Below are 15,989 nucleotides of genomic sequence, written 5' to 3'. Positions count from 1 at the left end.
TGGAAATGAGTTATTTAAGAGGAGCCTGTGGAGTCACATGGAGAGACAGGCTAACGAATGAGGATATAAAGGAGCGTTGTGGTGTGGATGTGGATGTGATAGGAAGTGTTAGGAGGAACACACTAAAGTGGTTTGGCCATGTGGAGAGGATGGAGGGTGAGAGACTGATGAGGAGAGTGTATGTGAGTGAGGTGGAGGGGGGGAGAGGGAGGAGGAGGCCGAGGATGAGTTGGAGAGATGGAGTGGATAGGTATATGAGAGAGGGGTGTGTGAGTTGGGAGCAGGGCAGTGAAATGGCGGGGGACAGGGCGACGTGGAGGTGATTTGTTTGTGGCCACCCCGTACGGGATTAAGACGTCTGGCTGTAAATAGATAGATAGACAGAACACTTCTTCGTTCCCTGTTTACATTTTTTTAAATACTGAAATGGTTTGTATCAGTATCAGTGTTGTGCTGAGGAGGGGTAGACTGAGGTGGTTTGGGCATGTTGAGGGGATGGAGGATGACATCTGGGTGTGGAAAGTGAGAAGTGTGAATGTCAGGGGTTGGGTTGCAAGAGGCAGACCAAAGAAGACCTGAGATGAGGTCATAGAGTGTGACCTCAGGGATAAGGAACTGAATAGGGAGGCTGCCAGAGATAGAGCAGTGTGGAGAGCCACCATTAGGTGGCCAAGACCAACGCATGGCAGCATGTTGGAGTGTTTATAAAAGATATGATACGAATGATACAAAGATGAACAGAGGAAGAAACATTTTATAGAAAATTCCATATACCAGATTACAGGTGTCCCCCATTCATAAAAAATCTGTAACAGTTAGAGACACTAGTATTATAAGATGAATGATAGACAGAATATTGTAGAGGTGGATGATAGATAGATTAGTATTTTACAGTAGATGATAGATAGACAATGGGATATATAAGGGCAGATGATAGATAAATAGATAGCACAGTAATACAGAATGTAATCTTTCAGACAGAACTGGAATGTACTTAGCCTGGCCCGCCCATCCATCAACGTGTGAATGGAGCCGAGAGACTGGCCGACAGTGGCTGACATGCGGTTCCTTCACACCTCAGAGACACAGTGCTTGGGGGTCATGGTGGCCTGGATGTATCAGGCACCCACATCAGCTCATATCTCTGATTGGGGTCAAGGTAATTTGATTGGTTTTAAGGCATCCAAAACCCAGTTCTTACATCTATCAGTCCAACAGAATCTTCCACAGGAGTATCCTCTAATTTTTAACAATATCCAGCTTAATCCTGCATCATATTTAAATGTACTTTGGGTTTCATTCTTTCGGGTCTTATCTTGGAAAGATTATATTACATCTCTTGTAAAATCTGCTTCCAAAAGATTGGGTGTGCTAAGCCGACTCCATACCTTCTTTACCCCTGCACAGTTGTTGACTCTATACAGGGGTTTTATCTGTCCTTGTGTAGAGTACAACTCTCATGTGTGGGGAGGCTCCCCACGTACAGCTCTTCTCTACAGGGTGGAGTCAAAGGCTTTTTGTCTCATTAACTCTCCTCCTCTTACTGGCTCCCTTCAACCTCTGTCTCTTCGCCGCACTGTTGCATCTTTATCTCTTTATCATTGCTACTTCAATGGTCACTGCTTCTCTGAACTGTCTGCTTGCATCCCTCCACCACTACGACGGGCACGTAGCACCAGTCTAGCAACAAACTCTCATCCCTTTTCTGTCCAACTCTCTAATGCAAGAGTTAACCATTACCCCCAGTCCTTCATGTATCCAACAGGTCAACTCTAGAACTGTCCTTCCCTGTCTGTACTTCCTACTGCCTATGACCTCCAGTCCTTCAAGCACATGTGTCCAGGCATCTCAAAATGTACCGTATGGATCTAGAATTTGGCTGTCTGTTGTCTTGTGTTTGTTTTTTCTTGGAGGGAGCAGTTTGCAGGCTCCTGGCCTTTGGTTCCTTCTTCCTTGCATAAAAAAAAAAAAAAAGCTGCCTCCAGTGTATCAGGAAGCCTACATTAACCCTTCTTTGTAGCTGTGGTCAGTTTGTCTTCTGTATTTCTAACCCTCACATGCTTAGGACAAGTCTAGGATTCTGTTCACCTGATGTCTGATGATTTTATTCTGTTGAGTATGGGAGATTGGTCAGTATTCTCATCAGTTAAGGAAGCTCCCAAACATCTCTTCCTAAGTGATTTATTTTGCCTATTACACCTTATTTGTCCTCTTCTGTGTTAAAATTCTTTCAGTATTACCATACTCTGCATAGCCTAAAGCTCCCTAACACTTCTTCCTAAGCAGTTCATTTTGTTTATTACACCATACTCTCCTTCTCAGTGTTGTATTCTTCCAGTAACTATCACCATACTCTGCATCAAGCTACCTAACACCTCTTCCTGAGTAATTTATTTTGTTTATTACACTTTACTGTCCTCTTCTGTGTTACAAAAATCTCTTCCTTACCACCATACTTTATTAATAACTTACAGAGGGATATCAACCAGCCATGTCCCAAAATAAATCACTGAGGCAGAGGTGTTTGGGAGCTTCTGTAGCTAACCAACAAGAATACAAACCTGAGGTGTGAGGAATTAGTTGGAGAAGAACAGGGAGGCTTTAGGAAGGGAAGAGGTTGTGTAGATCAGATATTCATTCTTAGATCTTTAGTGGAAAAGTTTCTAGAGAAGGGAAAGAAGTTGTATGCGGCTTTCATGGATTTGGAGAAAGCATATGACAGGGTGGATAGACAAGGATTGTGGAAAGTGTTAAGAATATATGGAGTAGATGGGAAGTTGTTGAATGCTGTGAAGAGTATGTATGAGGGTGTTAAGGCTGCAGTGCGTGTGGATGGTGAACTGAGTGAATTTTTCTATTTGAAGTTTGGATTGAAACAGGGATGTGTCATGTCTCCATGGTTGTTCAGTCTGTATATGGATGGGGTTATAAAAGAGATACAAGGTAGGGCAATGGATATTGTTATCAGTTTGTTAAGTAATATTTAAACCATTTTAGCGTTGTGCCTCTTACCTGTAATGTTCAAGCTTAGACAGGAGGATATGGTGATCAACTGTATCAAAAGCTTTTGATAAATCAAGAAGTCTGGCCACAGTAAAGTTTTTATCGTCCATTGCATTTAGAATATCATCAGTAAGTGTCAGAAGTGCTGTCTCAGTTCTGTTCCTACAAAAATCAAATTGGGAGTTATATATGATGGTATTGTTAGTACAAAATGCATCAAGTTTATTATAAACTAATTTCTCTAATATTTTGCTCAGTGCTGACAAAACTGACACTGGCCGATAGTTACTCATTAATTTTGTATCACCTGATTTGTAAAGGGGGATAACTTTGGCAAATTTTAGCTTTTCTGGGAAGGTTCCTGATAGTAGAGTTACATAGATGCAGAATGATAGGAGTAATAATCGAGGCAGCTTCCTTGATAATGCTCTTAGGGATATCATCATACCCTGGTGCTGTAATTTTTAACTGCTGGATGATATTAAGAATTTCACCTTATGAAGCAGGAGGGAGTGTTAGATCATTTGTGTTTCTGTTTCCGAGATACTTGTAAAAGTTGGTTGGTGGTGCCATGATTGCTGGTGCCATATCTTTCCCTGTATTTATAAACTAATTGTAACAGGCTTCCTCAGTAACAGGAAACCATTTGGCTTCTCACTCAGTGTAAAGCCACGTGAAGTGGAAGGAAGAGTAATAACTAGTGGTGGCAGGGATGAGAGAAATAGGAAGAGACGAGGACAGACACAGAGCAGGAATGATAATTAGGCGCACTCCATCAAGTGAGTGGATGATGGTTACCCCCACCTACTACCATGTTCAGTATAATGTAACAAAATAGCAGCAGTGTTTATGTGGTGTACAAAATGAACTATATTTAACATTATGTATCAGATGAAATGTATGTAGTGTTGGTTGTGTGTGTTTGTGTTTGGCTGTAGGTATTTGTATATGATTTACCCTGTGGTTGTACTGACAGGCCCACCACAACATCCTGGCAGGGGCTGGTCTGGTGCTGGGCCTTAAGTTTAACCACAACATCCTGGCAGGGGCTGGTCTGGTGCTGGGCCTTAGGTTGGCTGGGTCCAGTAATAACCAGGCCTTGGATGTACTAGGCAGATACACCACTATGTTCACAAACTTCACTAACAGGTAAATTTCACTTGGTATTTAATTTAGCTGTGAAGCTTTAGATGATAGGGAGTTTTCTTGTGAGCAGTAGTAGTTTTCTTGTGAGTAGTAGTAGTAGTAGTTGCAGTAGTTACAGCCCCAGGTTCTGACATGTGAACCTAGTGGACTGCAGGCTTAAGTTCCCTTTCTCCTTCAGTCCACTGTCTTCACTTTGAGAGGATAGGGAAGTAGTTGAGGGATGTTTGCATAACCAGGCAGTTGAGTCGGCCAGATCACATGAAGGCATCTCTCTCTAGTGCCATCCTTGTGAGTGAAATGGAGTATTAGTTGGAGTAATTATATACCGCTATGTTAGCTGTTTGAGGTCCACCCCCCTCCCCCCCAAACACCCATTGTTACTCTCTTCACAAGTCATTTGTTGTTATTAATGAGTGAGTTTGTGGCAGGTGGGGGCAAGCACCATCTACTCACTTGATGTAGTGCAGCTCTCAGGTGTCTGCCCTTTCCTCTCCTCCATTCTTCTTTTCATCCTCTTCTGTCATTCTTTCCTTCATTCTTTCCTTGTCCTTCTGCCTACGGGTGACTTTACATTCCCTCTTCTGTCTTTCTTTCCTTCATACATTCCCTCTTCTGTCTTTCTTTCCTTCCATCTTTCCTCTTCCTTCTGCCTGTGGGTGACTCTCCACTGAGTGGCAAGCCAATTGGTTTCCTGTACACCAGGAAACCATTTACTATGCTGGGTGGTAACCATATAACCAAATTTTGGCGCCTGGTGGTTTAGTGGGTAATTAAGGCACTCCAATCAGATTGAGCCGGTGAAGGTTTATATCGAAGGGATGGTTGAGGTTTATTGCTCACGTAATGCCACTCATGGATGAGTAAGGCTGGTCACTCTCATCTTAAATGTCAGGACCAACTTGCCTAGCCCTGGGCTCCTACACTCCTCATGGGGCAGCGTAGGATTGGATGATGGATGAATGGATGGAAAGGGTGACATAGACCAACTAACAGATATGTCATTATCACAGGAGTGTTGCTGAGCTGGCAGGTCTGTCAACTTTGTAAACCTGTCTGAACACATCCCTACTGGCACTGTCCCTGGTGATGGCTGGCACTGTCCCTGGTGATGGCTGGTGAGGCTGATCTGGATGTTGTGTGTATCATCCAACATCTCTGGTCACACGTTGGTCCTGCTGCTTCTACTGTTGGGTTATATGTGTTGCCTTAACCCCTTGGTCTTGAGGATATTTTAGCTACTGCTGGATAATTTTATTCATGTTAGTGTAATGCTGTATGGTAGTGAGACCTGGGCACTAAAGGAGGAGGATATTCGCTGGCTCAGACGTACAGAAATGACAATGATTAGGTGGATGTGTAGTGCGTCCCTGCGTCCAAGGTCTGGGGGGGCTGGGTTTACGATGGAAGAGTTGAGAGGTAGGATGGGACTGGAGTGTATTGTTGTTGTGATGAGGAGAGGTAGATTGAGATGGTTTGGACATGTGGAGAGGATGGGGGATGATAATTGGGTGAAGAAGGTGAGAAGTGTTAATATTGGGGGTGGGGTTACAAGGGGTAAACTGAGAAAGACATGGGACGAGGTCATTAAGTGTGACCTCAGAGTTAAGGGACTGAACAGGGAGGCTGCAATGGATCGTGCAGCGTGGAGAGCCGCCATTAGGTGACCAAGGCCGACGCATGCAAGCATGTTGGAGCCTTTAAAAACGAAAACGATTAGGAGACATTGCCAAAGAGCAGCAGTCTGGTAAACAAGGCTGACCAAGGCAAGAATGGAATATGTTTTGAAAGTATAAGTATGATTTGTATATGTGGTTGGGATCACTAGTGGGTTGGGGCCAGAAAATGTGAAATCTTGGAAGAGTTGATGCCTAATCCAGCTTGGGTGCACACAGTTGATTTATTACAGGATAGAGCCTTGTTGAGATGTACATTATTTTGGCTAGCACATAAAGCCTTGTTTAGATATACAGTATTTTGGCTACCAGTAAATTTAACCCTGACACTCAAAGGGTTAACTTGAAAGCCCATTCTTCTCCTCTTTTCAGGTACGGGTGCCACCTGGTAATTCACCTGGCCCTGGGGTTCCTGTTCCTTGGTGGTGGGAGGTTCAGCCTGGCCACCACCATCATGGCTGTGGCTTGCCTCCTCATGGCCTGCCTTCCCAAGTTGGCCACACACTCCATCGACCGCCTGCTGCCGCCTCCAGGTAACACCACTGACATTGTTACATATTTCAAAGGCTTGATTGATCTGTGAAATTATGGCAGTGTTGTGGATGGCATTGTTAGCACCTCATCTGTAACAGTTGGTTACATACTCCATATTAACATAGGTGCTGTAGAGGGATGCCTTCGTGTGGTAGCACTGATATAACTGGTCTGCTACACCGCCTGGTTAGGCAAACTTCCCTCACCTCCCTCCCTGTTTCCCAAAAGGTGGATGGTGGACTACTGAAGAAGGGGTACTTTAACCTGCAGTCCACAAGTTAACATTTCAGATGAAATTGGGGCTGCTGCTACACTACCTTAACATTCTCTTTTATGATACTTACATTATATTGATGTAATTGTATCGGTAACACGAGGATATTGGGATGTAATATGCAGAAGAGGTGTAATATGCAGAAGCCATCCATCATTCAGTCCTATGTCACCCCATGAGGAGTGTAGGAGCCTGGGGCTAGGCAAGTTGGTTCTGACATTTAAGATGAGAGTGACCAACCTCACTCATCCCTGAGTGTCATTACATGAACAATGAGTTGGATACGAGTTGGAGGGAGGACAGCCAAAGGACAGGGCAATGTGGAAGCAGTTTGTTTTTGGTCACCCCATACAGGATTAAGGCTTCTGGCAATAGTGATATAAATTATTCCTATGTATTGCCAGCAGCAGTAATCCTTTAAGGGTTACTTCACTTGTGTTTATCATTGTTGTATGCAATCAGTAGTCAGAGTCAGGAGTTTGAGGACGTGGTTTCAATTCCAATAGCTTTTCTTGGGGTCTTTATGCATCCATTACAATAGATAAACATTATTATATCATATGTTAATTTTGTTGGTGTGTTTTAGATATAGCTAACCTTTATTCTTGTTTAAAATTGCCTTATATATAGCACTATAGGTGTGAGCTGTTAAACACCCAGTCTCCATTTTTGCCCATACTTTATGTACTGTTTCATACAAACAGATTTCCCTAAATGTAACTAGTCATAACATCAGGAGCCCTTTTGTATTAGGGTTTCGTATGAGTAACCACAATGTCATTTTGAGTAATGCGTGTGTGGATGGTAGAGAAAAAGTTGAGTGGTGCCTTTAATACTTATAAGTGTAGGTGTTACGGAAGGAGTTAAGTGCTAAAGGGAAGATGATCAACCAGGTTGTACTTACAAGGTGGAACCATTACTTCAGATTGTTAGGTGATGTGTTAATGACTGTGGCATATGTCACTGGGTATACTGTGTGATTGTTATGTCACTGGGTATGCTGTGTGATTGTTATACTCTACTTCAGATTGTTAGGTGATGCGTTAATGACTGTGGCATATGTCACTGGGTATGCTGTTTGATTGTTATACTTTCTCTTTGGTGGGGAGGAAGGGGGATCCTACCTCATCCCTTTTCTCAGGTAGGAATTGGGGGAGAAATATTGGGATGCTGTGTATGAACAGGCAGTTGTAGTGGTGTGTCTGAAGTATGGGGATGCTGTGTATGAACAGGCAGTTCTATTGGTGTGTCTGACCTCTCCAGTTTGTTATATTTACCCAGCCAGAATAAAATTGTAAATAGCAGGATTATACAGTATTGAAAATCAGTGGTAGGTGGTGGTGACCATCATCCACTCACTTAATGTAGTGCTGCCTACTTCTTCCTTAGCCTTTATCATTCTTTTTCTGTGCCTACCCTCCTCTCTTCCTATTTCTCACCATCATCCACTCACTTAATGTAGTGCTGCCTACTTCTTCCTTAGCCTTTATCATTCTTTTTCTGTGCCTACCCTCCTCTCTTCCTATTTCTCCCATCTTTCCTGTCACTTCTTATTGCTTTTCTTTCCTTTACAGGTGGCTTTACATTGAATGACAAGCCAAATGGTTTCCTGTAAGCCAAGAAACCATTTACAGCACTGGGTGGTAACCATATAACCAACCCATACGTGCTCCCTACGTGTCAACAAGTTTTTTTTTTTTTTTTTTTTTTTTTTAATGCGAGGAAGAAGGAACCAAAGGCCATGAGCCCACAGTAACAGTTCCCTCCAAGAGAAAAACAAAATACAATAGAGAGCCAAATTCAAGATCCGATCATTTAAGATGCCTGGACACACTGCGTTTGAAAGACTGGAGATCATAGGCAGCAGGAAATACAGACAAAGGAAGACAGTTCCAGAGCTGACCTGTTGCATAAATGAAAGACTGGGAGTAACGGTTAACTCTTGCATTAGAGAGTTGGACAGAAAAAGGATGAGAGTTTGCTGCCAGACGGGTGCTACGCGCCCGTCGTAGAGGTGGAGGAATGCAAGCAGACAGTTCAGAGGAGCAGTGACCATTAAAGTAGCGATAGAAAAGAGATAAAGATGCAACAGTGCGGCGAAGAGACAGAGGTTGAAGGGAGTCAGTAAGAGGAGGAGAGTTAATGAGACGAAAAGCCTTTGACTCCACCCTATTGAGAAGAGCTGTATGTGGGGAGCCTCCCCACACATGAGAGTTGTACTCCACACAGGGGCGGATAAAACCCCTGTATAGAGTCAACAATTGTGCAGGGGTAAAGAAGGAACGGAGTCGGCTTAGCACACCCAATCTCTTGGAAGCAGATTTTACAAGAGATGTAATATGATCTTTCCAAGATAAGTCCCGAGTAAATGAAACCCCAAGCATGTTCAAGGATGGTGAAGGATTAAGCTGAATATTATTAAACATTAGTGGATATACCTGTGGAAGATTTTGTCGGGTTGATAGGTGTAAGAACTGAGTCTTTGATGCATTAAAAACAACCAGATTATTTTTACCCCAGTCAGAGATACGAGCCAAGTCAGACATTAGGTGTGCCATAGCCTCATCCCTTGTTTCTTGAAGTAACTGTTGAGATGGGCGTTGCGGGAACCGAATGGAAAGGTGAAGGGTGGAGCCATCAGCGTATGAGTGGAGGGTTAGTGCCCCTCCCCGTAAAACAACTAACTCAAAGTCAAATGACCACCCCTTACGGGATTATGGCATCTGGCAATAGATAGATAGATAGAAAATCAGTGTAATTGCAGAGGAGTTAAAGTGACTTGTTATCCCACAGGGCATTTGGCAAGTATCAGATTTGAGCCAGCCAGCAGGATTGTTAGTGTGGCAGACCAAACTGATCAGCTGAGCTGCTCACTTACTCTACCCAGTCACCCCTCATCCTCTGGCCTGCCCATCATCTACTGTGGAGGGGCAGCAGCAACACACAAGGCCTTCCCATCATCCACTGTGGAGGGGCAGCAGCAACACACAAGGCCTTCCCATCATCCACTGTGGAGGGGCAGCAGCAACACACAAGGCCTTCCCATCATCCACTGTGGAGGGGCAGCAGCAACACACAAGGCCTGCCCATCATCTACTGTGGAGGGGCAGCAGCAACACACAAGGCCTGCCCATCATCCACTGTGGAGGGGCAGCAGCAACACACAAGGCCTGCCCATCATCTACTGTGGAGGGGCAGCAGCAACACACAAGGCCTGCCCATCATCCACTGTGGAGGGGCAGCAGCAACACACAAGGCCTGCCCATCATCCACTGTGGAGGGGCAGCAGCAACACACAAGGCCTGCCCATCATCCACTGTGGAGGGGCAGCAGCAACACACAAGGCCTGCCCATCATCCACTGTGGAGGGGCAGCAGCAACACACAAGGCCTCTAGTGTCACCCAGAGAAGCACTGCCTCTTGGTAAACGCCTCCAGTCACTCACCAATACCTGGATGATGCAAGGTTAGTCATATCTGCCTGGGTTTGCTGTCACTGTATGCAATTACCTTTGTGTGTATGTGTCCAGCTGTGTATTTATCACAAGGCAATGAAACTCCTCTGATATCTGGATGATGCATAGTTTGTCAGGTGGATTTATATCCATTCATCCATCCATCATCCAATCCTATGTTGCCCCATGAGGAGTGTAGGAGCCCGGGGCTAGGCATATTGGTCCTGTCATTAAGATGAGAGCAACCAGCCTTACTCATCCCTGAGTAGCATTATTTGAGCAATAAACCCCAACCATCCCTTGGATATAAACCTGCACCGGCTCAATCCGATTGGAGTGCCATGATTACCCACTAAACCACCAGGCACCATAATTTGGTTATATGGTTACCACCCAGCGTAGTAAATGGTTTCCTATTACTGACAAAATGTTCTGGCATGTCATTTTTGGCATAGTTTGTATTATTAGTGGTTTATGGGGATGCATACCATCCACTCACTCAATGTGCTTTCTCGGGTGCCTGCCCATTCCTCTCTTCCTTCTTGTGCATCCTTCCTCTTCTGTCTTTCTTTCCTTCTTTCTTTCTTCTTCCTTCTGCCTGTGGGTGACTCTACACTGAGTGACAAGGCAAATGGTTTCCTGTACACCAGGAAATCATTTACTACGCTGGGTGGTAACCATATAACCAAATTATGGCGCCTGGTGGTTTAGTGGGTAATTACGGCGCTCCAGTCAGATTGTGCCGGTGCAGGTTTATATCCAAGGGGTGGTTGGGGTTTATTGCTCATGTAATGCCACTCAGGGATGAGTGAGGCTGGTCACTCTCATCTTAAATGTCAGGACCAGCTTCCCTAGCCCCGGGCTCCTACGCTCCTCATGGGGCAGCACTGGATTAGATTTTTTTTATTTTTTTATTTTTTACCTAAAGCCAAGATTTGAAGAGACATAACTGGAAGTGTTAAATGTGGCTGTCAGACACTTCATCACTGGAGGTTCCTATAATGCTGAAGTAAATAATGACAATAGTGAGTGTGTATTTAAAGAAACTACTGAAGTTTAACCTTTTGTGCTTTGGATCCATTAAACCTTTCACTATGATAATGTACAGTATTCTACATTTTTAAAATACATTCTTCTAACAATTTTATTGAATTGTGACGAACCATGTGCAGCCAAGATGCTGGTATACTCCCTTAAAAAATACAGTAAATTTAAATTGTCTGTGGATAATGTTTTGTGGTTTGAACCTAAACCTTTCAGTATGGTAATGGTGTATTTTGTATTTAAATATTTCTTCCAACAGTTTTATTGAACTGAGACAAACTTCTTTTAGCCAAGATGCTGCCAGTACAGTACTCTCTTCAAAGTAAATTACTGTTAATGTAAATTGTCTGTGGATAAAGAAAATGAATATTTTAAAGACATCATATTGAAAGGGTCAGGTATATTTTATTGGTACCCACATAATGAACAATTTATATCAACTAATCTTAGGATTGAAACTTCTTTACTGGGAACTTTTCAGTAACAGTTGTCAGTACTCTTCCTCCCAGTGCCTGCCTCTTCCTCCTCCTCTCTCTCTCTTCCCTCAGTGTTAGTAATTGCCTTCTCCTTTCTTTCTCTTTCAGTGCCAGTCCCTTTCTCCCCCCCCCCACCACCCTCTATCTGTCAGAGACTTATTCTCCTCCCCCCCCCTCTCTCTCTCATTTGCAGCCTTCGTGTCCTCCCCCTCCTTTCTCAGTGCACTTCCCTTATGCCTCACTCCTCCTTTCCCAGTGCACTTCCCTTACACTTTTGCCCCTTCTTCAGTGCACTTCCCTTACTCTTCACTCCCTCCTTTCTCAGTGCACTTCCCTTACACCTCCTGCTCCCTCCCCCCCCCTCTCACTTGTAGCCTCCTCCTCCTTATTTCATAGTGCCCATCTCTCTGTCTCTGCCAGCTCCTTATTCCTCCTCCTCCTCTCCTCTCCTCATCATCTCTGTACCAGCCTCTTCCTCCTCAGTTGTGTGTGTGTGCCAGTTTAGTCCTCCTCCTTTCTTTCTACCACATTGCCATCCTCTTCTTCCTCAATTATTCTCCTCTCTCAATGCCAGCTCCCCCCCCCCTCCTTTTCTCATAGTGCCAGCCTCTTCCTCCACTTCCTCTTCATTCTTGTCATCTTCTCTCTCAGTTCCCGCCTCCTCCTCCTCCCTCACTGCCAACGCTTTCCTTATTCAAGAAAGAGCAATTGGTCACTTGCCTCATAATCCAGCCTGGACTAAGCTGTGTAGACCCAGGCACCTGTGCTCCTGATGGGTCACTGAAGGGTTGTGTAATGGTTGGAGGAGTGGTTTTTAACAGTTTTATTATTTTATTTTTAACCAGTTTTGTTCTGAAAGTTATCCTACCAACCAGAGTTAATCATTTGATGTCATTCACAACAGAGGTGCAAAGACAAGTGATCAGCTACGTTAACACTTTAACCGCGGGTGTCATTCCAGAATGACAGTGACAAAACTGGACCAAACCGCGGGTGTCATTCTGGAATGATCGTGAATATTTTGAACACCGCGCATTTTCCCGGCGCGCAAATAGTCTCACGCAAGAGTAGCTGTTGAGTTCTTTCACGCCAGCCATCCCACACCTCCCTCCTCCAACCCCGAGGGGGCCCCCCCCACCCCTGCCCTGACCCGCGTCAGTCAGTATCTGTCCAGCTCTGTGCGTGATAATGGCGCTCCGTCCCGACTCATCGTCGCTCGCTTCCTCCTCTACAATGATTAGTGCTAGTGTTCCCTCTACCTCTACACCAGTAAAGGAACTGCTGACGGCGAGGCAGAAGGGGTTGAGCACTCCTGAAATTAGGACTGAGCTGGACAAAACTGTAAGTACTACTCTTGATTGTGGCAGTGAAAGTAACACACTCACAGCAAGCAGTGATGATTTGTCTGTGATTGGTGGTGAACCATTTTCCATTGATAGTGACAGTGATGAAAGTGATCGTGTTGTTTCCCCCCCACCACCCCCAACTTACTCTGGGAAAGGAAAGGCTTCTATGGGCAAATCTGGTATTGCACGTGGGAAGGGAGTGAAGCTCAGGCTCACGTCTCCCACACCAGGCCCTAGTACGCATTTCCCATCAATTTCCCGTTCCCCTAGCCCTATTGCCCTCACATCATCATCATCATCATCTGTCGTGCCCTCTCCTCAGTCTACATCATCTGAGGAGTACGAATTACCAAAGCCTGCAAAGCGAGGGAAGGCAGGCCGTGTAGGCCGTGCAGGCAGGCCTAGAACAAAGGGGATGCGTGGCAGTTGGAGGGCAAAGCTGGGCAATAAGCGAGGCGATAAGCGAGGTGATAAGCGGGGTAGAAAGGGTCAAGTTTCACCACGCACCAGGTCAGAAACCCCCCCGCCTGCCCCCCGCTCAGTTCCCTCACCCGCGCCACCCCCCCACTCACCGCCCCCGCACTCACCCCCCTCCCCGTTGCCTCCTGCCTCACCCACCTCCCGCTTGCCTCCTGCCTCACCTCCTGCCTCACCCATTGCCTCCACCTCAGCTCCTTCTCACGGGGAAACGAGTGGAACGCAACCTGCCCCTGCCACTGAACCACGCACAGGGCAAGTGGATGCATTTGTTTGGTCTGACGGTGGAGATTTCCAGCCACACAATCCACCGTTTGATATGACAAATGCTGGAATACAGCCTGCCTTCCCATGCAACGCAGGTGATGACTTTGTTGATTACTTCCTGGCCTTCATGGATGATGAAATTGTGCAGCATGTCAGCGATGAGACCAATAGGTATGCAGCTCAGTGTGCAGCAGAAGGGCTGGGACCTATTGGCTCACCAAAGCAAGTGTCGTGGTTGCCTGTCGGGATCAGAGAGCTGTATGTGTTTTTTGCACTAATGTTTTTGATGCCCCATATAAAGAGACATGAGTTGGAGGAGTACTGGCTCGTGGATGACATAACTTCTATCCCAATATTCGGGAAGTATATGTCACGGGATCGGTTCCGACAGCTGCTTGGATACCTGCACTTCGCTGACAATGACAACCCGTCCCAAACTGACCCTTTGTGGAAAGTGAGGGATTTTCTCAACAGGATTAGGGATCGATTTATGCGATTTTTCAGGCCTATGCAGAAAGTCGTCATAGACAAATCCCTGGTATTGTTCAGAGGACGTCTCAAATTCATGCAGTACATCCCCAGCAAACGCCACCGCTTTGGGATAAAGTTCTTTGTGCTGTGCGACTGTGAGACGGCGTATATCCTGGATTTTGTCATTTACTCGGCTAGCACAATGGATGTGAACAGGAAAGACCCCCTTGGCTTCTCTGGCTCCGTTGTAAAAGTGCTGATGGAGAGGTATTTTGGTGGTAATCATGTGCTGTACACAGACAATTATTACACAGCACCGAAACTCTCCAAATACCTTGCTGAACACGGCATTGGCACTGTTGGCACTGTACGGAGCTATAGGAAAGAGTGGCCTAGTTTCCCCGAAGCATCATCATCATCCAGGGGAGATGTTCACCTGAAGAAGTCAGACAAGCTTCTTGCGATCAGGTGGCATGACAAGAAGGTCGTGAATATGATCAGCACCATCCACAAGGGGGAATTGAAGAGAACTGGGAAGGTCAGCTACAGGACGGGAGAGCCAATCATGAAGCCTGATGCCATCATTGATTATAATGTAAATATGAGACTTGTTGATAAGTCTGATATGATGATTGGAGAAATCGACTGTCTCAGGAGAAACACCCGATGGTACAGGAAGGCTTGCCTGCACATGCTCGATATGTGCATGCTCAACGCCTTCATTCTCTACAAGACACAAGTCGGGGGCATAAGGCAACCATCACTGAGACAGTTTTCCAAGACTGTTGTGCAGCAGCTACTTGCACGATTTGGTCAGGTGACGGCATTGATCCCGAGGCGACACTCTGACACACAACCTGACCGTCTTGAGTGCCGCAATTACATGAGCCAGCACCAGCTTGTGAAATTGCCTCTTACAGCAGGCGGCAGGTTGTCACAGGGCCGCTGCAGAGTATGTTCTACCACCACACGGAGGCCTAGGACGAGAAAAATGAGCACACACCAGTGCCTTGAATGCCAAGTCGCTCTATGCGTAACTCCGTGCTTTGCCGAGTACCACTCTCTGAGTAAATACTGAAAGTGACAGTGATATATAGTGATGCGACAGTGACGTGCTTTGCCAATAATTATATAATGGATAATGTAGTAATAAGGGATATTTTACCTAGAAAAAAAAGGAAATATTGGCCAGTATAATAAGTGATATTGTAATAAGAGAATCTGCGGCACTTGTGGAATTCTGCGGCACTTATGTAATTCTGTGATGCGCCAGTGACGCAATATAGTAATAAGTGAATTGTAAATATAATGTATATTGCCCATATTATATGTAAAATAATATTAGAAGTTAGAAAGAATGAAAAGATCGCAGGAAACGTCAGTGAGCGGGTGCCGCCGCAGTGAAGTGAGGCGCAGCCGCAGTGAAGAGCGGGCGCAGCCGCAGGGAAGTGCCTTTTACCTACCTCAGTGAACACAGAGTGGGTGTTTATCGTATGTACAGTGTTCATATATGTTTATATTACTATTATGAGAGAGTGGTTGGCATTTGGTACTGGTGTGTGGGGCGTAAAATAGTTATTTCACACCCCTCACTTCTAACGGCTCTCCCCGTCCTGTGAAAGTCAACAAAGTCATGAAACCTACATCAATGGAAAGCTGAAGGTTAGTACTTTCTAATGGTACCGTATTTTTTTCTCTAGCTTTATTCTGTGCAGAGTTATTAAGGTTTAAAGGTTTGTTTACATTTGGCTGAAACCCCCGCGGGAGAGGACAGTCAGACCAAAACAATACCCGCGGTTAAAGGGTTAAGGGTGAGACAGACTG

General features: G+C 45.2%; 1 protein-coding gene across 1 annotated transcript; it reads left to right on the top strand.

Moving 5' to 3' along the window:
• The first annotated feature begins 988 nt into the window (after window positions 1-988).
• LOC145401583 (uncharacterized) lies at window positions 989-5,243 on the top strand. The gene is made up of 4 exons (XM_080273777.1): window positions 989-1,159; window positions 3,980-4,026; window positions 4,075-4,152; window positions 5,160-5,243. The coding sequence occupies exons 1-4, from the start codon at window positions 989-991 to the stop codon at window positions 5,194-5,196; spliced, it is 333 nt and encodes a 110-aa protein (XP_080129903.1). The 3' UTR covers window positions 5,197-5,243.
• The last annotated feature ends 10,746 nt before the right edge of the window (window positions 5,244-15,989 follow it).

This window comes from Coenobita brevimanus, chromosome 56, assembly GCF_032717465.1.
Source record: "Coenobita brevimanus isolate Jiangsu-jjx chromosome 56, ASM3271746v2, whole genome shotgun sequence".
NCBI lineage: Eukaryota > Metazoa > Arthropoda > Malacostraca > Decapoda > Coenobitidae > Coenobita > Coenobita brevimanus.
This window is presented reverse-complemented; position numbering and strand designations above follow the sequence as displayed.